This window comes from Drosophila erecta, unplaced genomic scaffold (assembly GCF_003286155.1).
Source record: "Drosophila erecta strain 14021-0224.00,06,07 unplaced genomic scaffold, DereRS2 tig00000092-arrow-pilon, whole genome shotgun sequence".
NCBI lineage: Eukaryota > Metazoa > Arthropoda > Insecta > Diptera > Drosophilidae > Drosophila > Drosophila erecta.
In genome coordinates this window covers 6050618-6075513 of record NW_020825207.1, presented here as the reverse complement: position 1 = coordinate 6075513, position 24896 = coordinate 6050618, and the positions used below count along the sequence as shown (strand labels likewise).

The 24896-nt window shown below is 42.5% G+C and overlaps 7 protein-coding genes across 7 annotated transcripts; 3 read left to right on the top strand and 4 right to left on the bottom strand.

Annotated features, from left to right (window-relative positions):
* Window positions 1-840: 840 nt before the first annotated feature.
* On the bottom strand, window positions 841-1694 carry LOC6549461 (muscle-specific protein 20). The gene is made up of 2 exons (XM_026980865.1): window positions 1359-1694; window positions 841-1290 (listed from the first exon to the last, which is right to left on the bottom strand). Exons 1-2 carry the CDS (start codon window positions 1665-1667, stop codon window positions 1099-1101), a joined length of 501 nt encoding a protein of 166 aa, XP_026836666.1. The 5' UTR covers window positions 1668-1694; the 3' UTR covers window positions 841-1098.
* Window positions 1695-12564: 10870 nt separating this feature from the next.
* Window positions 12565-13711, bottom strand: LOC6549357 (glutathione S-transferase E14). Its single transcript, XM_001975750.3, has 4 exons — window positions 13508-13711; window positions 13201-13401; window positions 13021-13143; window positions 12565-12931 (listed from the first exon to the last, which is right to left on the bottom strand). Exons 1-4 carry the CDS (start codon window positions 13655-13657, stop codon window positions 12707-12709), a joined length of 699 nt encoding a protein of 232 aa, XP_001975786.1. The 5' UTR covers window positions 13658-13711; the 3' UTR covers window positions 12565-12706.
* Window positions 13712-13944: 233 nt separating this feature from the next.
* Window positions 13945-16170, top strand: LOC6549358 (protein PTCD3 homolog, mitochondrial). The gene is made up of 2 exons (XM_001975751.3): window positions 13945-14430; window positions 14484-16170. Exons 1-2 carry the CDS (start codon window positions 14104-14106, stop codon window positions 16113-16115), a joined length of 1959 nt encoding a protein of 652 aa, XP_001975787.1. The 5' UTR covers window positions 13945-14103; the 3' UTR covers window positions 16116-16170.
* Window positions 16171-16182: 12 nt separating this feature from the next.
* Window positions 16183-17546, bottom strand: LOC6549359 (probable palmitoyltransferase ZDHHC24). The gene is made up of 2 exons (XM_001975752.3): window positions 17219-17546; window positions 16183-17166 (listed from the first exon to the last, which is right to left on the bottom strand). Exons 1-2 carry the CDS (start codon window positions 17454-17456, stop codon window positions 16553-16555), a joined length of 852 nt encoding a protein of 283 aa, XP_001975788.1. The 5' UTR covers window positions 17457-17546; the 3' UTR covers window positions 16183-16552.
* Window positions 17547-18246: 700 nt separating this feature from the next.
* On the top strand, window positions 18247-21449 carry LOC6549360 (sulfhydryl oxidase 1). Its single transcript, XM_001975753.3, has 2 exons — window positions 18247-19945; window positions 20665-21449. The coding sequence occupies exons 1-2, from the start codon at window positions 18524-18526 to the stop codon at window positions 21148-21150; spliced, it is 1908 nt and encodes a 635-aa protein (XP_001975789.1). The 5' UTR covers window positions 18247-18523; the 3' UTR covers window positions 21151-21449.
* An 83-nt stretch (window positions 21450-21532) lies between these two features.
* LOC6549361 (transmembrane protein 183) lies at window positions 21533-22668 on the bottom strand. The gene is made up of 2 exons (XM_001975754.3): window positions 22485-22668; window positions 21533-22419 (listed from the first exon to the last, which is right to left on the bottom strand). The coding sequence occupies exons 1-2, from the start codon at window positions 22549-22551 to the stop codon at window positions 21533-21535; spliced, it is 954 nt and encodes a 317-aa protein (XP_001975790.1). The 5' UTR covers window positions 22552-22668.
* Window positions 22669-22885: 217 nt separating this feature from the next.
* On the top strand, window positions 22886-24887 carry LOC6549362 (probable peroxisomal membrane protein PEX13). Its single transcript, XM_001975755.3, has 3 exons — window positions 22886-23885; window positions 23939-24168; window positions 24301-24887. The coding sequence occupies exons 1-3, from the start codon at window positions 23215-23217 to the stop codon at window positions 24720-24722; spliced, it is 1323 nt and encodes a 440-aa protein (XP_001975791.1). The 5' UTR covers window positions 22886-23214; the 3' UTR covers window positions 24723-24887.
* Window positions 24888-24896: the final 9 nt, after the last annotated feature.

Below are 24896 nucleotides of genomic sequence, written 5' to 3'. Positions count from 1 at the left end.
TAATATTTCTAGCAACCAATTGTTGGAAATTTTCAAAATTCTAAATATACCAATTCGGAAATTGGCACGCTTTATTCTTAATCATCTTTTCTGAGCACTATTTGAGTTTAGAATACACACGACCTGAGTACACTTCAATTAGCCAAAACGAATGAGGCAAATATTTCATTTGAGGACTGCGTCATTTAAAACTAATGTGAAAGTTCCCCGCAAATATAAAATCGATGCTGAATGAATACTGCGATCTAAAACATACGCGTATTTCTGAAATACATCGCATTTAAAATGAATCCAAAATATTTCCACATTCTGCCAGCCTTTTCATTCGGCATAATAGGCCACAACTGACGAACTGTAATAAATGAAGAAATTAGAAAGGTGCCAGCTGAAGGCGTGAAATATTCGCAGGGAGATGTCTGGTTTTTCATTTTTGGCACCATCAAAGTTGCACCTGCAATACATAATGTATGTAAACAATTTCACGCCTCGCACAGGTGAGTTTCGGCATTCCTTTCGCCTACATATACAGTACACATAGGTAGTCAGTGGATGGATGCCCATCTTGATAATAAGTCTGCCCAACGCTGATGCTTCGACCTCGACACGCTTCGGTGGAATTTTTCACATCGCACACACTCATCGAAGTGTGTTTATGTTTGGCTTATAACGTTGATACGATGATATATATATGTATATATATATGGCTATATGGCTATACGTATGAAATTCAATTTTAGAACGCACCATAGGCAGATAAATAAAGTCTATACACCCACACAAGCAACAGCAGCAAGAACGTAGAGAGCTCAAGGTTATAGAGGTGATCGGAAAGTGGAAGACTGGGATTTTGAATTACTTTATTGTACTCATAAATAGATTAACTTAGGCGTATACTTAATATAAGGCGACAAGCCTTTGCGTTGCTTTTATGTGTTGTTTTGTGTGAGTGTGTTCTTTGGTGTTGAGTTTTGCTTTGGTGAGGAATAGCATTGTGTTCATGTTGTTCATCATACAAAATACATCATCATATATGGGTGTGTTCACTTAGCATATGTGTAGAAAAGGGTAGGGTGTGGGGAATCCTGGCCATCCTGGCGCTTACTTGCCGAGCAGGATCTTGCGGCCGGCGCCGAGGTTCTGGCCAGCCTGGGTGGCTCCCTTGTTGGAGCCGGCCTGCAGACCCACGATGGTCTGGCCGGCCTTCAGCTGCTCCTCGGTGAAGTCGCGCTTGCACTCATCGGCGGGCTTGGGGCCCAGGAAGGGGCCCTTGAAGTCGGCGTGCTTGTAGGTCTGCAATGGTCGCGAATCAGAGGTTAGCCTGGATCACAGTAACACAGAAGGCGAACTTTTGAACTTACAGCACGGCCCAAGGCGAAGATGGTGTTGGTCACGTTGGCAATATCCTTCTTCTCGTACAGATCGACGGTCTGGAAGACATCGATGTCGGGCACACCGTACTCCTTCAAGGCCTTCTGGAAGTTGTTGATGTTCTCCATGAACTTGAACTGGCCGCCCGAGGAGTTGACCTTGGCCACGGCATTGGGCGACAGCACGTTGATCAGCTTGCACAGCACCTGGCCGTCCTTGAGCACATCCTCGTAGGACTGGCCGGCGGGGAACTTCTCGGCAATGATGGCCTCAATCCACTCCTGGGCCTCCTTGTCCATCTCGGGATTGCGCTTGCCGGCAATCTAGATGAATCGATTCAGGAATGAGAAAAATATGCATAGTTTAGGCACAACATTTCACACAACTCATTGCTAGAGATCACTGTTAGATTTTCACCGATTGTCGTGTATACAAGTATATGTATATTCTCGTAAGGATCTTATTCCTTCACTGATTGGGTATTCACCTTGGCACGAACGGCACGCTCAAGAGACATGTTTGATTCTTGGTTTTGGGTTCGGGTCCTGTGGGATCTTCACTAAAGCTCTGACAAGCTAACACTGATGCCAGCCAACGGGGCGTATTCGGCTTTTAAAGCGCGAGAGAGCGTTCTCCGACGAATTTGTTCAAGAATTTTCCAAAAATATATCCGAATTCGGAGTCGAGTGTGTGAAAATTTCGCAGCGTGGGCGTTCTATACTCGTATATTCGAAACGCCGACTTTGCCCGTCTCCCGCGTATGAGTCGTGCGTTATAATTTTAGATCATCATCGGCCCAGAAAACGGAAAAATCCAAATGCTTCATCATTTTCACACATTTCCAATCGATGGGTGTGTATGCGTGTGTGTGTACTCAAAGTGCTCATTTGCATGTTAGCCGCATTTTTTCGGACTTGCTGTCCTGCTGTCGTTTTGCACTCATTTCGGGCGCGTGCATTCGTTGGCCGTAATTTCCATCGGCTTGCATTGGGTCATAATTAAAAATGGCAGCAAATTGGCTCCCATCGAGCGACACATCCTCCAGAATTTACAGGGAGATTTATGATGACATGAACATACTTACAGTATTCACAATTCCGAACGCTGTTCACAGGGCAATTTCTTGCTAAGAGAACTTTCTGAATAAACAGTATAAAAATTTACTAATCCTTACACAAGTCTCACGCGCTCATTAATTTCTTGTGACAATTTTATTATACCCGTTACTCCTTAGAGTAAAAGGGTATACTAGATTCGTTGGGAAGTATGTAACAGGCAGAAGGAAACCAACTATATAAAGTATATATATATTCTTGATCAGGATCAATAGCCGAGTCGGCAGACATGTCCGTTTGTCCGTATGAAAGCCTCGATCCCAGGAACTACAAAAGCTAGAATGTTGAGATTAAGCACGCTGCTTCCAGAGACATAGAGCAACTTATAATAATCGGATTTTGAAGAGGCATACCTCTAAATGTTTCTGGCGCAATTCTCTTAAAAACTGCATTCAAATTTAAAAATTTATTTTTTTGAAATATTTTTGTAATTTTTTTGATGTGATGATGTGTAGAAATTCAACAAAGTTAAGAAATGTCCCAAGGCTGAAGTTCAAAACTCCATAACTCAACTAATCTTAATTGGATTTTGAAGTGGCATACCTCTAAATGTTTCTGGCGTAATTCTCTAAAAAACTGCATTCAAATTTAAAAATTTATTTTTTTGAAATATTTTTGTAATTTTTTTGATGTGATGATGTGTAGAAATTCAACAAAGTTAAGAAATGACCCAAGGCTGAAGTTCAAAACTCCATAACTCAACTTAACTTAATCGGATTTTGAAGTGGCATACCTCTAAATGTTTCTGGCGCAATTCTCTAAAAAACTGCATTCAAATTTAAAAATTTATTTTTTTGAAATATTTTTGTAATTTTTTTGATGTGATGATGTGTAGAAATTCAACAAAGTTAAGAAATGACCCAAGGTTGAAGTTCAAAACTCCATAACTCAACTAATCTTAATCGGATTTTGAAGTGGCATACCTCTAAATGCTTCTGGCGCAATTCTCTAAAAAACTGCATTCAAATTTAAAAATTTATTTTTTTTAAAATATATTTTTGTAATTTTTTTGATGTGATGATGTGTAGAAATTCAACAAAGTTAAGAAATGACCCAAGGTTGAAGTTCAAAACTCCATAACTCAACTAATCTTAATCGGATTTTGAAGTGGCATACCTCTAAATGTTTCTGGCGTAATTCTCTAAAAAACTGCATTCAAATTTAAAAATTTATTTTTTTGAAATATTTTTGTAATTTTTTTGATGTGATGATGTGTAGAAATTCAACAAAGTTAAGAAATTACCCAAGGCTGAAGTTCAAAACTCCATAACTCAACTTAACTAATCGGATTTTGAAGTGGCATACCTCTAAATGTTTCTGGCGTAATTCTCTAAAAAACTGCATTCAAATTTAAAAATTTATTTTTTTGAAATATTTTTGTAATTTTTTTGATGTGATGATGTGTAGAAATTCAACAAAGTTAAGAAATTACCCAAGGCTGAAGTTCAAAACTCCATAACTCAACTTAACTAATCGGATTTTGAAGTGGCATACCTCTAAATGTTTCTGGCGCAATTCTCTAAAAAACTGCATTCAAATTTAAAAATTTATTTTTTTGAAATATTTTTGTAATTTTTTTGATGTGATGATGTGTAGAAATTCAACAAAGTTAAGAAATGACCCAAGGTTGAAGTTCAAAACTCCATAACTCAACTAATCTTAATCGGATTTTGAAGTGGCATACCTCTAAATGTTTCTGGCGTAATTCTCTAAAAAACTGCATTCAAATTTAAAAATTTATTTTTTTGAAATATTTTTGTAATTTTTTTGATGTGATGATGTGTAGAAATTCAACAAAGTTAAGAAATTACCCAAGGCTGAAGTTCAAAACTCCATAACTCAACTTAACTAATCGGATTTTGAAGTGGCATACCTCTAAATGTTTCTGGCGCAATTCTCTAAAAAACTGCATTCAAATTTAAAAATTTATTTTTTTGAAATATTTTTGTAATTTTTTTGATGAGATGATGTATAGAAATTCAACAAAGTTAAGAAATGACCCAAGGTTGAAGTTCAAAACTCCATAACTCAACTAATCTTAATCGGATTTTGAAGTGGCATACCTCTAAATGTTTCTGGCGCAATTCTCTAAAAAACTGCATTCAAATTTAAAAATTTATTTTTTTGAAATATTTTTGTAATTTTTTTGATGTGATGATGTGTAGAAATTCAACAAAGTTAAGAAATGACCCAAGGTTGAAGTTCAAAACTCCATAACTCAACTAATCTTAATCGGATTTTGAAGTGGCATACCTCTAAATGCTTCTGGCGCAATTCTCTAAAAAACTGCATTCAAATTTAAAAATTTATTTTTTTTAAAATATATTTTTGTAATTTTTTTGATGTGATGATGTGTAGAAATTCAACAAAGTTAAGAAATGACCCAAGGCTGAAGTTCAAAACTCCATAACTCAACTTAACTTAATCGGATTTTGAAGTGGCATACCTCTAAATGTTTCTGGCGCAATTCTCTAAAAAACTGCATTCAAATTTAAAAATTTATTTTTTTGAAATATTTTTGTAATTTTTTTGATGTGATGATGTGTAGAAATTCAACAAAGTTAAGAAATGACCCAAGGTTGAAGTTCAAAACTCCATAACTCAACTAATCTTAATCGGATTTTGAAGTGGCATACCTCTAAATGCTTCTGGCGCAATTCTCTAAAAAACTGCATTCAAATTTAAAAATTTATTTTTTTTAAAATATATTTTTGTAATTTTTTTGATGTGATGATGTGTAGAAATTCAACAAAGTTAAGAAATGACCCAAGGTTGAAGTTCAAAACTCCATAACTCAACTAATCTTAATCGGATTTTGAAGTGGCATACCTCTAAATGTTTCTGGCGTAATTCTCTAAAAAACTGCATTCAAATTTAAAAATTTATTTTTTTGAAATATTTTTGTAATTTTTTTGATGTGATGATGTGTAGAAATTCAACAAAGTTAAGAAATTACCCAAGGCTGAAGTTCAAAACTCCATAACTCAACTTAACTAATCGGATTTTGAAGTGGCATACCTCTAAATGTTTCTGGCGTAATTCTCTAAAAAACTGCATTCAAATTTAAAAATTTATTTTTTTGAAATATTTTTGTAATTTTTTTGATGTGATGATGTGTAGAAATTCAACAAAGTTAAGAAATTACCCAAGGCTGAAGTTCAAAACTCCATAACTCAACTTAACTAATCGGATTTTGAAGTGGCATACCTCTAAATGTTTCTGGCGCAATTCTCTAAAAAACTGCATTCAAATTTAAAAATTTATTTTTTTGAAATATTTTTGTAATTTTTTTGATGTGATGATGTGTAGAAATTCAACAAAGTTAAGAAATGACCCAAGGTTGAAGTTCAAAACTCCATAACTCAACTAATCTTAATCGGATTTTGAAGTGGCATACCTCTAAATGTTTCTGGCGTAATTCTCTAAAAAACTGCATTCAAATTTAAAAATTTATTTTTTTGAAATATTTTTGTAATTTTTTTGATGTGATGATGTGTAGAAATTCAACAAAGTTAAGAAATTACCCAAGGCTGAAGTTCAAAACTCCATAACTCAACTTAACTAATCGGATTTTGAAGTGGCATACCTCTAAATGTTTCTGGCGCAATTCTCTAAAAAACTGCATTCAAATTTAAAAATTTATTTTTTTGAAATATTTTTGTAATTTTTTTGATGTGATGATGTGTAGAAATTCAACAAAGTTAAGAAATGACCCAAGGTTGAAGTTCAAAACTCCATAACTCAACTAATCTTAATCGGATTTTGAAGTGGCATACCTCTAAATGTTTCTGGCGCAATTCTCTAAAAAACTGCATTCAAATTTAAAAATTTATTTTTTTGAAATATTTTTGTAATTTTTTTGATGTGATGATGTGTAGAAATTCAACAAAGTTAAGAAATGACCCAAGGTTGAAGTTCAAAACTCCATAACTCAACTAATCTTAATCGGATTTTGAAGTGGCATACCTCTAAATGCTTCTGGCGCAATTCTCTAAAAAACTGCATTCAAATTTAAAAATTTATTTTTTTTTAAATATATTTTTGTAATTTTTTTGATGTGATGATGTGTAGAAATTCAACAAAGTTAAGAAATTACCCAAGGCTGAAGTTCAAAACTCCATAACTCAACTTAACTAATCGGATTTTGAAGTGGCATACCTCTAAATGTTTCTGGCGCAATTCTCTAAAAAACTGCATTCAAATTTAAAAATTTATTTTTTTGAAATATTTTTGTAATTTTTTTGATGTGATGATGTGTAGAAATTCAACAAAGTTAAGAAATGACCCAAGGTTGAAGTTCAAAACTCCATAACTCAACTAATCTTAATCGGATTTTGAAGTGGCATACCTCTAAATGTTTCTGGCGCAATTCTCTAAAAAACTGCATTCAAATTTAAAAATTTATTTTTTTGAAATATTTTTGTAATTTTTTTGATGTGATGATGTGTAGAAATTCAACAAAGTTAAGAAATGTCCCAAGGCTGAAGTTCAAAACTCCATAACTCAACTAATCTTAATTGGATTTTGAAGTGGCATACCTCTAAATGTTTCTGGCGTAATTCTCTAAAAAACTGCATTCAAATTTAAAAATTTATTTTTTTGAAATATTTTTGTAATTTTTTTGATGTGATGATGTGTAGAAATTCAACAAAGTTAAGAAATGACCCAAGGCTGAAGTTCAAAACTCCATAACTCAACTTAACTTAATCGGATTTTGAAGTGGCATACCTCTAAATGTTTCTGGCGCAATTCTCTAAAAAACTGCATTCAAATTTAAAAATTTATTTTTTTTTTACTTTTTTTTGTTTTTTTTTCTGATGTTATGATATTTTCATGCAATGAGCAGAACATCCTGTAGAAAATGTATAATTTTGTACAACTGCCAACATGTCAGTTAGTTTAGCAAAAGAATAGTCGAAATAATTTCATACTATATCGATAACTATTGATTTAAATTATTAATATTTTGGAAATATTTTTTTTTATGTTGAGTTTTGTTTACAGTGCAGTGGCGATATTGAGGGATATTAACAAATAATATAATAAATAACAATTTAACGCTCTTTTAAACCCCTCTCTTGATTGCATTTAACGCATTAGCCATACATTGCATTTATAATCTGATAATGAATTAAAATAAAGAGTCGAGGGACTTTGCGAGCATTAAAAAGCAAAAGGACAACAATTACTTTATGAGCGGAAAATGAACCTGAATTGCGCTGTGTTATTGAAAAGCACTTTGCTGGAGGACAGCCGTCACCAAAACATGCCTTCAAAATTAACAACGAGAGGGCAATAAAGTGAAGAGGAGCAGTCAAGGCGACTGGGAACTGTCAAAGTTCTTGACCCCCAACAAAAATGAATATTTCATTAGAGTGCTTCGGTGGAAAGACAAACAAACAAATCGCACAGCGATATCTATTTCGGCATGGGGGGAAATCTTTTGCTAGAGCAGATACAGTTTCGATAACACTTGGAATATCTACGAGATACACGTAAAAGGCGCGACGAATTTGTGCAATGGGTAGCGCGACTATTTCTAATTTCTCGACGGCGAACAGGTGGAACCGAGCCGAAATAGTTGAGATTTTCCAGGCTTTTCTTGTTTTTCTCTCGGCCGAGAAAAACAGATGGCGTGTTCGTTTATTTTTACCGCCTTCTTGGCCCGCGGCACTTCGTCGAAGAAGCGCTTTTTTTACATTTTTATTTTAATTAACAAATACGCGGCGGATTGAAGTAAACCGCATTTGTTGCCATTTAAGTGAATTAAATAGGCCCCAGGCTGGGTTTTGGACTATTGTCTTCACAAAAATTTAATTAATGCCCCGCAGCTGGGCGGCCATTTTTCACGGCAATTAAATTATTGTAATTGCATTTGCTGAGGGGTGTGGCTCATCAAGTGAAAGAACCAAATTCAATTACGATATGGCACTCCCGATGGTTTTGGAAAGCATTGCCGCCTCCTTTCGATTGCAATTCAAAGAAATGGCTGATTAAATGTTTATCCGGACCCCGGGGTCCTTCATGCATCCTCATCAGGCGACACATCCCTTCATCGTTTTGGCCAAATTGCACAGCGGCCAGTGTGTGTGTGTTTGTGTTTGGCCAGGAAAATTAGATTCGAGTGTGCAAACATCCTGGCGGGTGAAGCATTTTGCAGGCGCCAAGTTAGCCGGGATTATTTTCCCATAAATCAGCATAAAAAATCCACAACCAGGCCAAAGGCCTGTGCCCCGCAAAATGGCCAGCGCACAATGGTCCGAAAATGGCAACGCATATCCGAAATGAAGTCAAGCGAAAATTAGGTCGTTGGGGAAAACGGCAAGAAGGGATCCAATGGATCCAATGGATCCCAAGGATCCGGCGAGCCCTTGGGGCATCCAGCAACCAGCAACCACTTGCTGGCATTTGTGCCGCTTCCGCTGGCTTACAGTGAAGCTGGGCGGAAACGGAAATTGAGTCAAGCATTTCAGTTTGCAGACTGCAATTTCATTTATAAACAAACACAAAACGGACCACAGCGATTCGAGTACAGATACTGGGAAACTGGGAACTGGGAACTGGGAACTCGTGCCCCACTGCCAGTGAGTTGGCCGTCTATAAATAGACGCATTATTTATTTAAGCTCAACATTTAATTGGAAAATCATGCCCAATGTCGTCATTTTGTTAACGAAAATAAACACTCGATTCGCCGCGGTCATGGCATCGAGTAGTTATTTATAAGTTTCCCATAATTTCTGTAGACATTTTTTCGCTCCCTGCGAGAAAAGCAATTAAATAAATTTCAAAATGTTCACTTTGTCGTCGAGAAAGCATTCGAAGCACTATGTTGGAGGAATTCTTCGTTTTGTATTTAGAATTTCTCACCTTTTGCCAATTTTCAGGTTCTCTATATTTCATGGTATGAGCCAAACCAAATAACTGTCAACTTTTGACCAATCTTAAAAGTTAATTACATTTATTTATTGACCAATCTTAAGAGTTAATTGCATTTATTTATTGACTCAACACACACTCAACGTAAAAGTTAATCAGGATACGTTCTTTGTGGCTAATAAAAATGTATATTTTATCAATTAATCCTTAACATCTCACTTCTAAGCAGCCGCGAGAGCATTTTTCAATTCATTGGAAAGAAGAATATTATTTGTTTTAAACTGGATTCAACAATGATTGCGATGCGGCATCCTTTGAACTTCTTGGTTGTTAGATGTTTGTTCTCGTCTGTTCTGTTTGGCTTGCACCCAATATCACAATATCATTCACCCGAACGGACTTTGGTAAATCTTGAGACGTAAGCCGCAGATAAATGATGCTGGCGCTGTGGGCGTGGCAGGGCCCACGAACACGCCCACGAAAAGCCCGAAAAAAGGTTAATTAGAAATTCAGCCGGACCGCAACCAAGATGCTAGCACTTAACCACAACAAAAAGGTCTTTCTGCTTCACCAGGCGGCCGAGAATACAGAAGGTGAAAGTAATATAATAGAAATTAATATTTGCGAGGGCGGTTAGTTGGGCGAAAAGTATAGGGATTTTGAATCAATAATTCAGCTGTGACTGCTTTCCAATTTACGACCAACTCAGCAGCGGCCAAAGGCGAGTTGTTTGACCCGAAATAAAATCGGCAAATATTGGCCCAAGTAATAATCGAAGAGCTAAACCCGAAATCGCTTGTCCCACTGGCCGAATGCGAAAACTTTGTCAATATTTCGGCATCACGCTCCGATGACTTCTGGCCTCCAAATGTTTCGAATGCTCCCAATGGGCAGTGGGAATTGGCCTGGCCTAATTGAATTTCCTGGCTAACACTTTAAAGCTGGCTGCCTGGCTGCAACTAGGAGAGTGTAATGAGGTTTCATCCACTTCCACGCATCGAGAAACTTTCCATTTGGACAAATTGACTGGCAGGCGCTGAACAGGACTTCAAAGCAGCATTTTCACTAAATCAATTTGCACAATGTAGGCTCAAGGAGTTCTGAACCCTCCTGCCATCACTTGCGAAGGGAAAAAGTTTGGCACAAAAGTTGTCGTCTGTCATCCATAACTCGATTTGTAAATGGCAACGTGTGCCGCATTAGGGTTCTCTCCTGGATGGGCTCCAGTTTTTAACAGCCAGCTAGCTAGGCTAATTTGGAGCCATTATACGCCTAATTATGGGCATTCCTTGTGCCAGGAAATGTGTGAGCATGTAGGGAGTTTGGGGGAGTGGAAAACTTTTATTTAATTTGCCAAGAAACACGCAACGTAAAGAAAAACTAATTAGAAATCACGGACATTTGGAAATACTTTTAAAGGTGGCCACAATTGTGCTGTTCATTTGAGTACGAGTTTATGCTGCCTTAAATTTCTAATTTCAACATTATTACCCTTCGTTATTTAATAATTTGCATTCCCCCTCCTTTGGTTGTTATTGCCAGTTTTAGAAAAAGAAAACATTGGTAAACTTCCCCTTCGACTTCTGCGCTGCTGCTTTGCGGTGTCTAATTTATGCAGGTTGTGAAGTCCCTGGCAGTTCGATTTTAATTATTTATTCTAGCTTCATAAAAACAACAATAATTATTTAAATTAAATTGCCTTTCCGCCCAGTTCGCACAGTAAATTTGCCTTTATATATCAATTTGATTGCGCGAGGCTGAGGCATTTGGACATTTCCCAGTGGGTGGCATTGCATCATCATCGTCCGCCGCTCGAATTGCCCATAAATAAAGTCGCATGTATGGGGCAACGTGGCCTTTAATCGAATTCATAGCGACATGCAAATATACACAAAAAAGTGGTAGAAAAAATGCTTCATTTTGAGCGTCGACACAGTTCATGCTCTAAGGAAAAAAGCAAGTGGTTCAACTAAATTTTTTTAATATACAATGTACTTAAAAAATTGTATTTAACTAAATTACACAATAAAATTTGTAAAGATTTTTGTGTGGCTAATATTTATTATTTGTTTCCTACCTGTGTTTCCCCTAAAAAAAACACCATTGAATATACAAAAATGCAATATGCAACAGTTTTTGAGAACACATGGCAAATAATGTAATGTGTATCTATGGTTAATAGTTATGAATCAAGGCAACAAAAATATTTCAAATATTTAAATCTATTCTGATTCCTTATACACTTGTGCATATACGAATTGGACTTTGCGACCTGCTTGCCCACAGAAAATTGCAAATTGATGCAAATCACCAGACAAAGTTGCTAATCTTTGCGGAAAAGAGTAAGAGCTTAAGTAAAATTATTCAGTTTTATATTCGGGGCCCCGGATGCGCTTTTGGATGGCCGTTGACAGAAAGCTAAGCATTCCGGTGGCCATGACAAAAAATCTCTGTACAAGCACTGACAACGTGAAGGGCAGATAAATGTTGAGACAACGCCGGGCGAAATTGAAAAACTTGCTGAGCGCAAAGTTTGCCGCGTGCCTTGGATGGATATTGCTCCGACTCGGATGCCAACAAGAGGCATTAGGAATGGCTGCATCTTGCCCGGCACTTGGCAGCTGGAAAGTCAGAGGGTCGGCGGAGCAAAGGAGCAGGCATCCGACGAGAGGACCAGGTGCACGTAGACACCAAGCTGTAAAGATGGACGTGGATGTGGAGGTCGGTGCGTGCGCCAAAGTTGGTTCGAGTTGGCTGACCAGGGCATCGAGTTACTTGCATCCGAGGTTCGATGCCGAGCAATTAGCAAACTGGTCCTCGAACAGGATTACCCCGCTCAAATGGAGGGCACTTGATACGGCTATTAGGCCTGACAAGCTGTCATTAGGGCGCAAACGTCCAGAGCAGTCAAATATTTGCCAGCGTTTTGGAAGCAAACAAGGGTCACTCGCATATATGTTAATGAGCTTACTTAAGGGTCGCGGCCAAGCGCTAAATTACTTTGAATTTCGCGGAATTAAGCAAATATTTTCCCTTCACCAGAGCAAATATACATTTGCTGCACCCCTTGTGAAAGGGTTGGATGGTTAGGTATCCGTTTATTTCCCTTCTAATTGCTATTTAAACAGACGGATAAATGTATGTATGTATGCAACAGATGCGCACGTTCTTCTTACTGCACTCCTGTATAAGAAAACTAATCACAATTTAAGTTTTATTAGGACTTCAGCTCTGTTAAAAAATGTTGTTAGAATTTATGGATATGTAAGAGACACACATGGATATGTATGCACACACACACACCCCGCTTGAAGCTTAATTAAACAAGCCGTCTGATAACCAGTGCTACTCCACTTTCTCGGTGGCTGGAGCGGATGAGGACGGGAACTGAAAGCTGCCGACGCTCTCCATCGTTTGGCGGAGCTTCTCCAAGCCGCTGCAGTTCGCCTCGTAGGCATCCAGCTGCTGCATCGCGGTGAACCAGCGCCGCAGACGTGGGAACTGCGACAGGGGAAACATGAGATTGACGGTGCTCAATGTGGTCACGATGGATAAGTCGGCGAGCGTCAGCTGAAACCGCGGCAACAAAGGTGAAATTCTAGACTTAATTGAGCCGCCACAACGACAGGGAATCGCAATCAGATGAGCTGGTTTCTTACCTGTGGCCCGGCCATGAAATCGCTATTTTCCAGGTAGCGCTCCATGATAGTGTACGCCTCGGTCAGCTTGCGTTCATGGTGTGCCACATCGACATGGGCAAATCCCTGGCGGACAATCGCCGACTGGGAAAAGTAAAATCTAAATATGTGAATATCTCGTTTTAGCTGCGGAACACCCACCATAAAATCACTGTCACGCCGGAACAAAAAGGAGCACTCGAAGAGCAGCAGGTTCAGGACCTTCATCCGTTCTCCGTGCTCCTGGGGCCACAAGCTACCTCCCTCGTCGAACTTCTCCGCCAGGTGAATGAGTATAGCATGACTATCCGTCAGCACCAGATCGCCATGGACTAGGGTGGGCACACTGTGCTGGGGATTCAACTAAAAATGCCATATATATCAGGTCTAAGGATTTTTTATAATTATAAGGTATTGCAAATTTGGTTGAATTACATTTAAATCCTTTGAATAAATTTGCCTCACTTACCGCTAAGAAATCTTTTTGGAATTGCTCGCCCTTGAAGAGATTCACAAACCTGAGCTCGACATCTATATCCAGCAACTTGATTAGCATAAGACAACTGCGGACGGGCGGACTGCGCTCGTCGTAATACAAAATCGGCTTAGGCTGTGACATATCGTTAAGATCAGGTAGAAAAGCAGACAAACGAACGCCTTGAAAGCCGATCAGTAACTGAATTCGAACTGAATTGTGTCGCCATGGCATGGATGGTGAAATTTGAATGTTCAAGGTAGTTCATCCTTTTATTATTATATTAAAATTAAATAGTTTGGCCTTTCACCAAAGCCATAAATGGATGTAAATGTACATAGATCAGAACGATAACGAATTCATTTTAAATTTGGCGCTCTTATTTGAATTCGTGTGGTATCCCTGATATAGTGTTGAAAATCGACGTACTAAACTGCACTGTTAACCGGACTGTTAGCCTCAGCTGATCAGCCAAACTTTTTGGGCAAGAAGAAGCACCTGCATTTTCCCCACCTAAAACCAGAAAAACATTTAATTTTCTTGGTTTTATTACTGAAAATCAGGTTAATTTGTGTCCAGCCCGCTAAACAATGTACCTCTCGCGACAATTAAGACTGCTGCCCAGGGCGAACATCGCGCGCAGCTTAAGTTCCAGCGGAGCACATTACACAACAGCGGCGCCGGCGGAAGATGCCCCCATTGAGATTCCCAATCGGATCGAGCGTTCGCCAACCGATCTCCTGCAGGCCCTGGCAGGCACTGTGGCCAGGGATCATACCGCACCCCACTACAAGTACCACGATGACCCCTTTCTGATACCCATGTCCAATGCGGCAAAGCGTACTTATGCCATGTCGAAGGAATCGGGACGCAAGGCGGCCAAGTGGATCAAGGAGGAGCACCGCGAACTGTTTATGGTAAGTAGCCAGCTGAAAGTGTTACCACATGCTAATCATTTTCCATGTCACAGCACCAAGAAGCACAACCGGCCATCGAGAAATTTGCACCCAGCATGGTTTATACCGAGGATTCAGTGGTGGACGAGAGCTCCCTCGGTCAACTGATTTCCCAGGGTGAACTCAAAGACGCTGTTCTAGTCTACAACCTTCTGGAACAAAAGGGAAATCCAATCAGTCCCGATCTTAAGCAGAGCCTTCTGGAACTGGTGTGCTTCCACAACAACCAGGAACCGCTGCCGGAGGAATACATTGAGGAGCGCTGGTTCCTGCAGAACAATCGACGACGAGAGCGTAGTGGCAAGACCTGGAAGGATGGCGATCTGGCAGAGAAACTGTACTCTGAAATCGAACCAAAGACGCCGCAATCGTATGCCTCGCTCATCCGTGGAATGGCCAAGTACTTGCAGTGCGAACGGGCGTACGCATTGCTCCAGGAGGCTGGCGAGAAGCAGGTGCAACTGGACACAAACACCTTTAATTCCGTTATCGAAATAGTAAGCTTTCTGAAGGACACAGCCGAGCAGCGTTGGCAGCTCTGCACTGAGCTGTTGAATGAAATGTCGCAGCAGAAGCTAAGACCCAATTTGGGAACTCTGAACGCGGTGCTTCAGTGCATTAGTACCTTTGGCAACTTAAAGCTGGCGCGCACCGCTGCCCTGCAAGCTCTGCCGGAATTCAAACAATTGGGTGTGAGTCCTAGCCTCGGAACCTACTACTACCTTCTGATCATCTTCTGCCGAGAAAGAGGACCAGTGTCCCATGTTATTGTGGATATCCTTAACGATATTTCTGGCAAGGAGTTCCAGATTCAGCATCCCAAAGACACGTACTTCTTTGCCACCGCCATGGATGTGTGCCGCAATCATTTACACGACAAATCGTTGGCGAAGAAGGTAGACGAACTGCTGCACACGGGCAAGAACTACGATTTGATTGGCGACTCCTTCAAGGAATCAATCTACTACCGCAACTATCTGGCTCTACTTTGCCAAACAGAGTTGATTGATGACTTCATGATGAGCTACGACCGGCTGGTGCCCAACATCTACATACCCGAACCGGGTATCATGGAAGAGATCCTTAGAGCCATTGAGATCAACGGCGGCGTTGAGTATGTGCCACGCATTTGGTCTGACATGGTGGTGTTTGATCATACGCACCGAGAAAGTCTTCTACTCTATGTTCTTCGCATTTTGGTAGACAATAAGCCGAATCCAGATTCCGCAGCCCAAGCACAGTTGCCGGAGCAGGCCGCCAAGGTGGCGCTGGATATGTACGAAAGGGTGGAGGAGGCTATCAAGCGACTCCGAAAGGTGTCCTTCACCGGCCAAATGCTGGGAGATATACTCACGCTGCTCGTCCGCGGTGGTAGCTACGAAAAGGCGACCGAGGTCTTCGCTCACATAGACAAAAACCAGCACAGGATTCCCGGAACACCCAGCTTAAATGCTCTGCTTGAATTTGTGGACGCGAGTGTGCAGGAGAAGGCACCCAGCCAGGCGCTGTTGGCACTGCAATACGCCGTTGAAAACAACATCGATTCCAGAGCGTTAGCCAAACGCATTCATGAAGGATTTACTCTAAATGAAACACATCTGTCCAAGCTGAAATCGCTAGTGGGCGAAAGTTTCCTCGATAAGTAATAGTCTTTTGTAATTGGTATAACGAACGTTGCTAAATAAATAACCATTAAATAAATACTAGTATGGCTTCATTAAACAAAATAATTTAATTCTCTACACATACAATAGACGTTACTGAATACACAGTATTCTAAATATTTTATAAAGCTTATTCGTATGTTAATAAAGGGGGTTTGTACTATTTTCACATGTCAGCTGATCAAAGTGAGATTTGTAGACACTAAGAATTAATTTCTCTAGGTCAAACTGAGAATAATATTACCAATTATTGACTAGTACCAAATGTATGATATACACAAAGAATTTGGATACCAATTCAGATTCAAATGTTAAATATTGAGTCTTAAAATAAACAATACTGAATAATATAATATGTTATGCGTAAATATAAGGAAATGCCTCTAATGAATGTCAAAATGGAGTAAGACAATGCAGAGCTATTCCTCCTTTGGAGAAAAGGCGGCTATGGGAACCCAGTTCACCCCGTCGTGGGGCAGATCACTGCGTAGAAACGGCGACAGCCAGGTGAGATGCATTCGCCTGCCCAGAACCATCTCCAGGTTACCCCGCAAGCCGCGATCGTATTTTCTTGTGCCGCGCTCCCTTGTCACCGAACCGCTCTTGAATATCGACCAGTGGAAGACAAGGAGCAGGGATGATATGCCGAAGCCCAGAAGGGTGAGATCATATATGACCAAGTAGAAGGCCTCCCAGCTTGGCGACAGCATCACGCTGACCACAGGAGCAAAGATGGTGAACAGCGTGGACCAGCGCCAGTAGATGTCCAGATGAAGATGCCACAGATAGATGCTCTCCATAATGGCGGCCGCCAAGGATCCGATAATCATGTACACCAGGTAGTAGAAAAAGTACCTGTAGTTGTGGTGTCCGATGCAGCAGCAAGTGAAACGGCAGTGATGGTCCCGCTTCAGCACGCACACGTTGCACACTTCGCAGTGCCAGGATCGAGGCGGCACCAGTGTTTGGCAATCGTGGCAAGAGTGCCAACGGGCCAGCTGCTCGGCATCCATCGGTGGCTTCAGGAGCTCCTCTATAAAGATAATCTTAGAAGAGATACCACAAAACCATTGCGTTCTACCCACTGCGGATACTAGTGTCCACAAGCATGCAGGCCAGCATGTTGGAGGTGATGTTGAAGATCAAGAACAGGCTGGCCAACCAGAATAACGTGTACCAAACGCCACCGATGGCAAACAGTTCCGGCATGACAACGGTCACCTGGAAGATGTACGTCACGGGCACAAAGACAGCCACCAGGAGGAAACATGCGAAATCCGAAATGGAATGAGGTTTAACCCGATCCCACGAACGCAAAATCATCTTACTCCCGTTATTTTTTGTACCCCCAGCTGCGACAGTGCTGCAAAGCGATCTTTGGCAGTGCTGCTAACGGTAAAACTGTTAAGCCAGGAAAAGGAATTGGTAAAATACTACTGTTAACGTGTGGCAGCCATTGCAGTGTTAAAAAACGGTATTTAACAGCGGTCATTCATTCTCCAAGGGAAGCAAATGATTTCATTTAAAGAACTATAAATATTTAAGACAATAATAAGGAAGTTAATACGCATAAATTCAATACTAAATGTATAGTTCTGCAATATGCTAGTAGTTAGTTGTTGTTTGCTAATATAAATCAATATAAAGTTTGCTTTTTACATATCTTATCTTATTTTGTTCTCAGAAATGGAATTTCTTTTAAATAAAATAACGACCTAGTAATGAGTTTCTTAAAGTAAGTTTAAAAAAAAACCATGCAAAGATCATAAGGTACTGAACTTCAATGAGACGAACGCTATTCTTATTTCCTGGAATTTTTGAAAGCACTTCCATTAATATACATATCTATAAGCATAAATAATAGGAATGCTCTTAATGAATGCCTATAATGAACAAAACAACACAAGAATAAGCAATATGTTTAACTAAACAATGAAAAGTTTTAAACTCAAAAAAATAATGATTTCCTTGATGTAGAATGCAAGCAGGTATTACCTTAGGTGCATTGTAATGTTTTGTTATTTATTTATTTATTCATTTATTTTATTTTAATTCTTGAAACTGCCTGGAACTAGTTCGCAGTAGTAGTAAACTCTTGGAGCTGAAATTTATATACAACAAATTGCTAAAGTAATTTAAAAGTGCACAAATGAGCTGGCACCAACAACTTTAACAGCGTTTCGCTTGGCGGGTTTGGAAAGTAGCTAAACCTTGGCTATAAAGCAGCTGACGTGGCATCCCTGCCAGCAGTTAATCAAACCACTTGCGACCGTAAAACATTCCAAATGCTTCCCCGAAGTTAAATCTTATCGCAGCAGAGCAGCAGTCGCGTTCCACATCGCATTCCCTACGATTCGCAACCGCTCCCGCAAATTGGCTAGATCCGCAAAATGTCGGCGACGAACCTGGTGATTCTAGCCGTCTCTCTGCTGGTGGACTTCACATCTGCGGGCGTTCCCCTTCCGCGATACGAGGCACTCCTCAAGGAGCAGTCCGCTCCATCGGATCCCACACTGGGTCTCTACGACGACGAGGATAAGGTGGTCCGCCTGACGGTGAACAACTTCAATGCCACCGTGGTGGACCAGAATCACGGTGCACTCGTGGAGTTCTACAACACTTACTGCGGCCATTGTCGCAGATTCGCACCTACGTACAAGACGCTATCCGATCACCTGTTGCCCTGGTCCGAGGTGCTCATCGTGGCGGCTATCGATTGTGCCGCCGAGGAGAACAATGGCGTCTGCCGCAACTACGAGGTGATGGGCTATCCAACGCTGCGTTACCTGGGCCCCGGTTTCCAGCCGGGTCCTCAGCACTACGGGCAGAGTCTGCATACGCAGGATATAAAGGAGATCCGCGAAACACTGGCGGGAATGGTGGCCGCTGAGAACCTGACCAGCAGCCACAACAACTCCCACTGGCCAAACTTTCACTACTTATCGGAGAACGATTCCGCCAGCAGTTTGTTCGAAGGTCTCAGCAGCGTCAAGCAGTACGTGGTAGTGGTCCACGAACCGGAGAACACCACTCTTGGCGCCGAGGTTGCTCTGTTCATGACCCAGTGGCCAACGGTGAGCGTTCGGCGCGTCGTCGATCCTGCTGTGGCCGCCAAATTCAAGATTGACCCGAGCAATCGGCCCCTCAGCTTAGTTGATCGCAAGGGCGAGATTACGGCGTACGCGGCGGAACCTAATAGTGAATCGTATGTCAAGAAGCTGTGGGAAGTGCTGGGTAAGAAGAATATCACTACCAGGCCAGCGAAGGTTCATCAACCATTGGCTACGCCGCCGACCAAGATTACGGGACAGAACGAATTGATCAATGAAGTGCACCGGAACAAGCACTTCGTCTACCAGGCAGATCTCGAGCAGGCCATTCGCACAGTGCTGCACAACGAGGTGTCCAAGGTGGGCGAGATCAGTGGCGAGAAACTGCTCGCACTGCAGCGGTTCCTGGCCGTGCTGCAGCGCTACAATCCGCTGGGCGCCAATGGCCACCAGCTGGTGTCCAAGCTGAAGGACTACGTGGTACAGTTTAATGAGCAAGTGTCGGGCAGCCAGTTCGAGGAGGAGCTAAAGCGTCTGGAGGCCCAGCTCTCGCCCGTCTACTCCTCCACCCACTTTGTGGGATGCGCTGGATCCAGTCCTCGCCTGCGAGGCTTCAGCTGCTCCCTGTGGACACTCTTCCACTTCATGACCGTGCAGGCGGCCAACAATGAGGAGTCCCAGGATCCACTCGAAGTCCTGCAGGCCATGCACGGCTACATCAAGAACTTCTTTGGCTGCACTGAGTGCTCCGAGCACTTTCAGGTGAGTCAGCAGGCGGAGAGGGAGCTACGTACGTGCCAATGACCACAATAGTGCTGATTAGGAAGGCGATCGTTATGGGGTAGGGTAGGATAGTTGATTACCAAACAAAAGACTTGAGTGCTGACTGTCGGAATTTTCCATGCATGCCAATTCGATCTTTTTTCAGCAGAACATCAATTTAGCGCCAAAACTAACCCATTAAACAGCTGCACTTGTGTATTATTTAATGCTATGTGCATTGAAAATTACAGTCTATGGATCAGCACCTCCGAATCCGGGGTTTCACTGGTCTAACTGCCGAGATTTTATTTGTTATTTATAAACCGTGAGTCACACATCTGCTTTCTCTTGAGGCTAACTACACGGGTGATTTATTAGTAGGCTACAAGGCGACTTGTAGCCAGGTAAATTTAAATAATTGCTTGCAGCTACATTTTAAGATGCTATTTCATTTCAACAGAGTTTTGAATTCTTACTGATAATTACAGTAATGCAGACTTCTTCCTGAAACTTGAATTATTAATTAGGGAAGATAATTAATCAGCTCTTGTAACACACCTCCTTTAAATAGATTTGGTACCCATTTGGCATTTCTTTTCGGGGTTGCTCTCAGCGAGGTACCACTGTAATTAACACTGTTTTCGTTCGGCAGCTGTGACAACAGTTGTTTTGTTGTAACGCTCCCGCATTGAGTAATTTATTTTGTTTACGTTTCACAGGCAATGGCATCGAGGCGCAAAATCTGGAGTGTGCCGAACAAGGAGGAGGCGGTTCTTTGGCTTTGGGCAGCCCACAACGAGGTAAACCAGCGATTGGCGGGCGACGCCACCGAGGATCCAGAGTTCCCGAAGAAGCAGTTCCCAGCTACGGATAGCTGCAGCGAATGCTACCGTACGCCCGCGTCCAAGTCGGAGAATTTGGATATCGAGTGGAACAAGAGCGCCGTGTTGGCCTTTCTCAAGAACATATACAATCCGCTGTTCATCAGCCGGTACGGTGTGCAGCGAGAGGAGCTGCTGCATCCCTCGGAGGACAAGATGCGGCAGAAGCGACAGATCATAAACGTCTTCACCGACATGGATATGCGGATGGGCATGCTGCTGTACGCCTTCTGCATTGCGATGATGGTGTTGGCATTTAAATTGTTCGCCTTCAAGGGTTACCGCAAGAAGCCCTACGGCCACGACGTTCTGGGCAAGGTGTAGGTTAACCACCAGACAAGCTTCCCCTAATTCTAAACAACAAACAAAGACACCGAACACCCAGAAACGGAATTTAACACGCCACCTCACTACATGTTTTGTATTCGTGGCCCCTAGATTTATGATTAAGTTAAAAGTGTGTATATATGAACAGTCTTCTGCCAGTTGTAGCCTCTAACATAATCGCTTTTTACCACGACGATGCACTTGATTGCTTTATTTTTTAGGAATGCATATGTTATTTTTCCCTCCAGAAGTGGCAGTTTGAATAAAACAATCAATGCTACACGAATGTTTACACATGTTGAATGTTGAACACTTGTTTGGGGCGGTAGCACTTGCGATAAGGTGCAAACACACAGATATTGCAGATAAGAAAAGACAATTAGTATGAGGCGAGGGTTTTATTTAATCTCTGGAAGTCCGGATGCCACCAGGGCAATACTTTGTACTTTTCTATGCGAGCGTATTTAATGGTTACAGACACATTTTGGCAGCCATCCTCGGCGAAGTCCAACTCTAGCTTCGTGGCCCGCATGTCCGTGCAGAGGAGTTCCCGGGTGGCCCGTAGGCGATAGCGTGCCTGCTGACGGCTGTAGGATAACTGGTTGGCAGTTGGCACGACGTGGCGGCACTGAACAATAAGCATGACCACACCCTCGTTGGGATTGCCCAAAGTGGGAGCTAGCTTCGCCGTATCATTCTCCGCCAGGGATTCCCAGTCATTAACAACTTCGCTGGTGTCCGTCTCCGATTCGTCCTGCACATGGGGCAGTCGGTTCGAAAACTTGTAGCACATGATCCACAGACACTGGTCCTGCGTCTGCCAACTGGAAATTAAGATGCGATTCAACAGCCAGTCCAGGTTATAGCCTAGCTGCAGGCGAACTCTCAACGGACGGTAGCAGTGGAAGAGCGCCTCGAGGACCAGTGATCTGAGGGCCCGGGTATCACATTTGCGTATCTGCTCCAGCTGCAGCTCGGCGGGCAGGACCAGATTCCAAGCAGCGGTGGCTCCGGTGCAGTGACGCCGGTAAAGATTGCGCCAAAAGGCCCGTAAAGCCACCAGTCTGGCGGTTTGTTTACATATGAGAGCGAAGGTCTGCACGTCCTCCGGGTCAATGTGCATGGATATGTGGAACCAAATGTCATGTCGCATGTTGATCACATTGTTGTTGTTGCCCTCCGCCATGGCCAATGTGGGTGCAGTGGCTCGGAAAGTGGACTTTTGCTTCACTGCGACGTAGACTTCCGATTGGCGCGCATATATTGCTGTGGGTCACGTTAATTTATACTGATACTTCGGAACGCCCTAGTAGGCGGTAGCGTCGACTTACCACATTTCCCTCTAGTGCGGAAAAGTTTTTGTTGAATAAACTCATCACAATCGGCATCAAAACTCATAGTATTGTGCTATCGCAGGTTAAACAGCTGTTGTTCATTTGCGAGTTGGCGATGCCCGACAGAGTTGCCACCCGTTCCGTATGCATTTAAACAACAATTATAAGTCTTTTATATTATCATCTGTGGTGTTTAGTCTTTATTGTGATATCGTTAGTCCTAAAATTGTCTGCAGAATACTAACACCAAGAGACAGTTTTTTTTTTCAGCAAGAATACACAAATTTGGACTGAATGTTATACAAGTTTTTATTACGATGCCGCAAGCTTATCAAAATGATTTCTGTTATAAAAATGATTGTATGCTGGTTTATTTATTTACAGTTACCCGTACCAAAACATGTAGACATCTGGTCACTCTGTTCAAGTGGCATCTCTAGTTGGAAATCCCGCTAAGTCTAGCTGGAATTAGATAGAACGCCACAACTGCTGAAATTGATTAATAGTTAAAACAAAAATTTCGCCAAAGTTCGTTGATAAGCCTCTGCTGGAGTTCCGAGGCAATAGCAACGATAAATAGCAAATCCGCCCAACCGCTCACACAGCACCCGCCAAATCACAGCGAGAAATCGGCAATCGGGCCGAACGTACAAAAGCAACTACCGTGCCGTGGGGTAAAGTTCACAGCACTTTTCCTTTTGTCCGAAGTCAGTTAGATTTCGTCACCATGGTCGACAACAATAACCTGCGCAGTGCGGTGATCAGCGAGGCGCCCCTGCTGCCGCCCTCGAGCAGCATCGGAGCGGGCGTGTCCAGCGGCGGAGGATCTCCGCCGGAGGCAGTGCTGCGCACTCCGTACGGCAATGTTAGGGCGCTGCCCGGACCGGCGCAGCCCCCTCCACTGCCGCAATCACCATTCCAGCAGACACAACAGTTCGGTGGATTCGGCAGCGGGTACGGCGGAAATAACTACGGACTTGGGGGATACGGTGGCTTCAATAGTGGCGCCTTTGGATATGGTGGATTGGCTGGACTTGGAAGTGGCTTTGGAAGTGGATACGGATATGGAGGCGGCTATGGAGGAGGCTATGGTGGAGGCTATGGCGGAGGCTTCGGCGGAGGATACAACAGATTTGGAGCCCTAGGCGACAACGATCCGGAGCAGCGGTTCATTCATATTGCTGAGGCCAGCTCGCGTCCGGCCTTCCAGAGCATCGAATCCCTAGTGTCGGCCATCGGCAACATCGCCTCCATGCTTGACTCCACATTCTTTGCGCTGACCAGCTCGTTCCGCGCCATTCTCGGCGTGGCCACGAACTTTGTACGGCTGCGAAGTGTTTTTGCCCAGTTCTGGACCACTTTTGCCATATTCCGCGGTCTAAACTGGATCTACAGAAAGTGAGTGCGGTGTAAAAGTGTGGAAGCAAATTTAACCATTTCTTTCGTTAAAGGATACTCTATTGGCTGCGAATTTCGAACCTGGACCCTTCATCGGCGGCCTTCAAGAAGGCCTTTGCCGAGGCACTTAACGAAAACAATGCCCAAACGAGAGGAGCACCTAATGTGCCGCGAAAGGGCAACTCACCCTGGCCGGTGCTGGCCTTTATCAGCTTCATCTTCACTGCTCCCTACTTGATCATGAAGCTGCTGGGAACCGTGACGAACACCGCCCAGGAGGAAGGTAAGCCCTGCACATTGCACAGCCCAGTTTATCTAATCGAGAGCACTTTGCTCCGTCCATGTGCTATAATCTGGCCGATAAGGCCTCTTAAGATAAGACTGCGAATAACGCCTGTGCTCTCATCCCAAACAGCCCGTAATCCAGCCAAGTGGACTGCGCCGATTCAGACTCAGGCCGTTTACGACTTCGTGGGTCGCAGCCCAAGCGAGCTTTCGCTGCGCGCCGGCCAAACGCTCCATGTGGCTCCCCGCGACATCCAGCAGACGCTCAACCTGCTGAACACTGGCTGGGCTCTAGCCACCACAAACGGACAAACCTCCGGCATCATTCCAATTAGCTATGTGAAATCGCCACAACAAATGCGCCAAGAGATGCAGGATCAAATGAAGCCCGCACAGCCACAGCCGGAACTAATGAATTTGTCCGCGGCAGCCTTTGCCTCTCCTCCGTTGGAGCAGCAGATGAACTACGACTTCAACCTCGCTGCCCAGCAACAGGCACCTTTGGGTCCGCCCTCAACGACGTCAGCTGTGCTGGGCGAGGGATTCGCCTGAGCCGACCAATCCTCGGAGATTTAGCTTAAGTTTAAGTTATGTTTGGTTCAGCTTCTGTATATGTACGTCCCTGTATTTTAAGTTAGCTTCCGCCTTTTGTATATTTCCATTTAGTTGTAAATGTTAATTAGTCAGCGATCCCAATGAAGGTAAACACTAACCATATGAGGTGTC

What these genes read in the sequence shown, in the direction of transcription:
- LOC6549461 (XM_026980865.1), bottom strand. Translation starts at nt 1,667, where the DNA reads ATGGACAAGGAGGCCCAGGAGTGGATTGAGGCCATCATTGCCGAGAAG. An exon ending in TCTTCGCCTTGGGCCGTGCT is followed by an intron (nt 1,291 to 1,358) that starts GTAAGTTCAAAA and finishes CGACCATTGCAG; the next exon opens with ACCTACAAGCACGCCGACTT.
- LOC6549357 (XM_001975750.3), bottom strand. Translation starts at nt 13,657, where the DNA reads ATGTCACAGCCTAAGCCGATTTTGTATTACGACGAGCGCAGTCCGCCC. An exon ending in TCCAAAAAGATTTCTTAGCG is followed by an intron (nt 13,402 to 13,507) that starts GTAAGTGAGGCA and finishes TGGCATTTTTAG; the next exon opens with TTGAATCCCCAGCACAGTGT. An exon ending in ATTTCATGGCCGGGCCACAG is followed by an intron (nt 12,932 to 13,020) that starts GTAAGAAACCAG and finishes CCGCGGTTTCAG; the next exon opens with CTGACGCTCGCCGACTTATC.
- LOC6549358 (XM_001975751.3), top strand. Translation starts at nt 14,104, where the DNA reads ATGTACCTCTCGCGACAATTAAGACTGCTGCCCAGGGCGAACATCGCG. An exon ending in AGCACCGCGAACTGTTTATG is followed by an intron (nt 14,431 to 14,483) that starts GTAAGTAGCCAG and finishes TCCATGTCACAG; the next exon opens with CACCAAGAAGCACAACCGGC.
- LOC6549359 (XM_001975752.3), bottom strand. Translation starts at nt 17,456, where the DNA reads ATGATTTTGCGTTCGTGGGATCGGGTTAAACCTCATTCCATTTCGGAT. An exon ending in TGTGGACACTAGTATCCGCA is followed by an intron (nt 17,167 to 17,218) that starts GTGGGTAGAACG and finishes TTATCTTTATAG; the next exon opens with AGGAGCTCCTGAAGCCACCG.
- LOC6549360 (XM_001975753.3), top strand. Translation starts at nt 18,524, where the DNA reads ATGTCGGCGACGAACCTGGTGATTCTAGCCGTCTCTCTGCTGGTGGAC. An exon ending in AGTGCTCCGAGCACTTTCAG is followed by an intron (nt 19,946 to 20,664) that starts GTGAGTCAGCAG and finishes TACGTTTCACAG; the next exon opens with GCAATGGCATCGAGGCGCAA.
- LOC6549361 (XM_001975754.3), bottom strand. Translation starts at nt 22,551, where the DNA reads ATGAGTTTTGATGCCGATTGTGATGAGTTTATTCAACAAAAACTTTTC. An exon ending in CCGCACTAGAGGGAAATGTG is followed by an intron (nt 22,420 to 22,484) that starts GTAAGTCGACGC and finishes CGTGACCCACAG; the next exon opens with CAATATATGCGCGCCAATCG.
- LOC6549362 (XM_001975755.3), top strand. Translation starts at nt 23,215, where the DNA reads ATGGTCGACAACAATAACCTGCGCAGTGCGGTGATCAGCGAGGCGCCC. An exon ending in CTAAACTGGATCTACAGAAA is followed by an intron (nt 23,886 to 23,938) that starts GTGAGTGCGGTG and finishes CTTTCGTTAAAG; the next exon opens with GATACTCTATTGGCTGCGAA. An exon ending in GAACACCGCCCAGGAGGAAG is followed by an intron (nt 24,169 to 24,300) that starts GTAAGCCCTGCA and finishes CATCCCAAACAG; the next exon opens with CCCGTAATCCAGCCAAGTGG.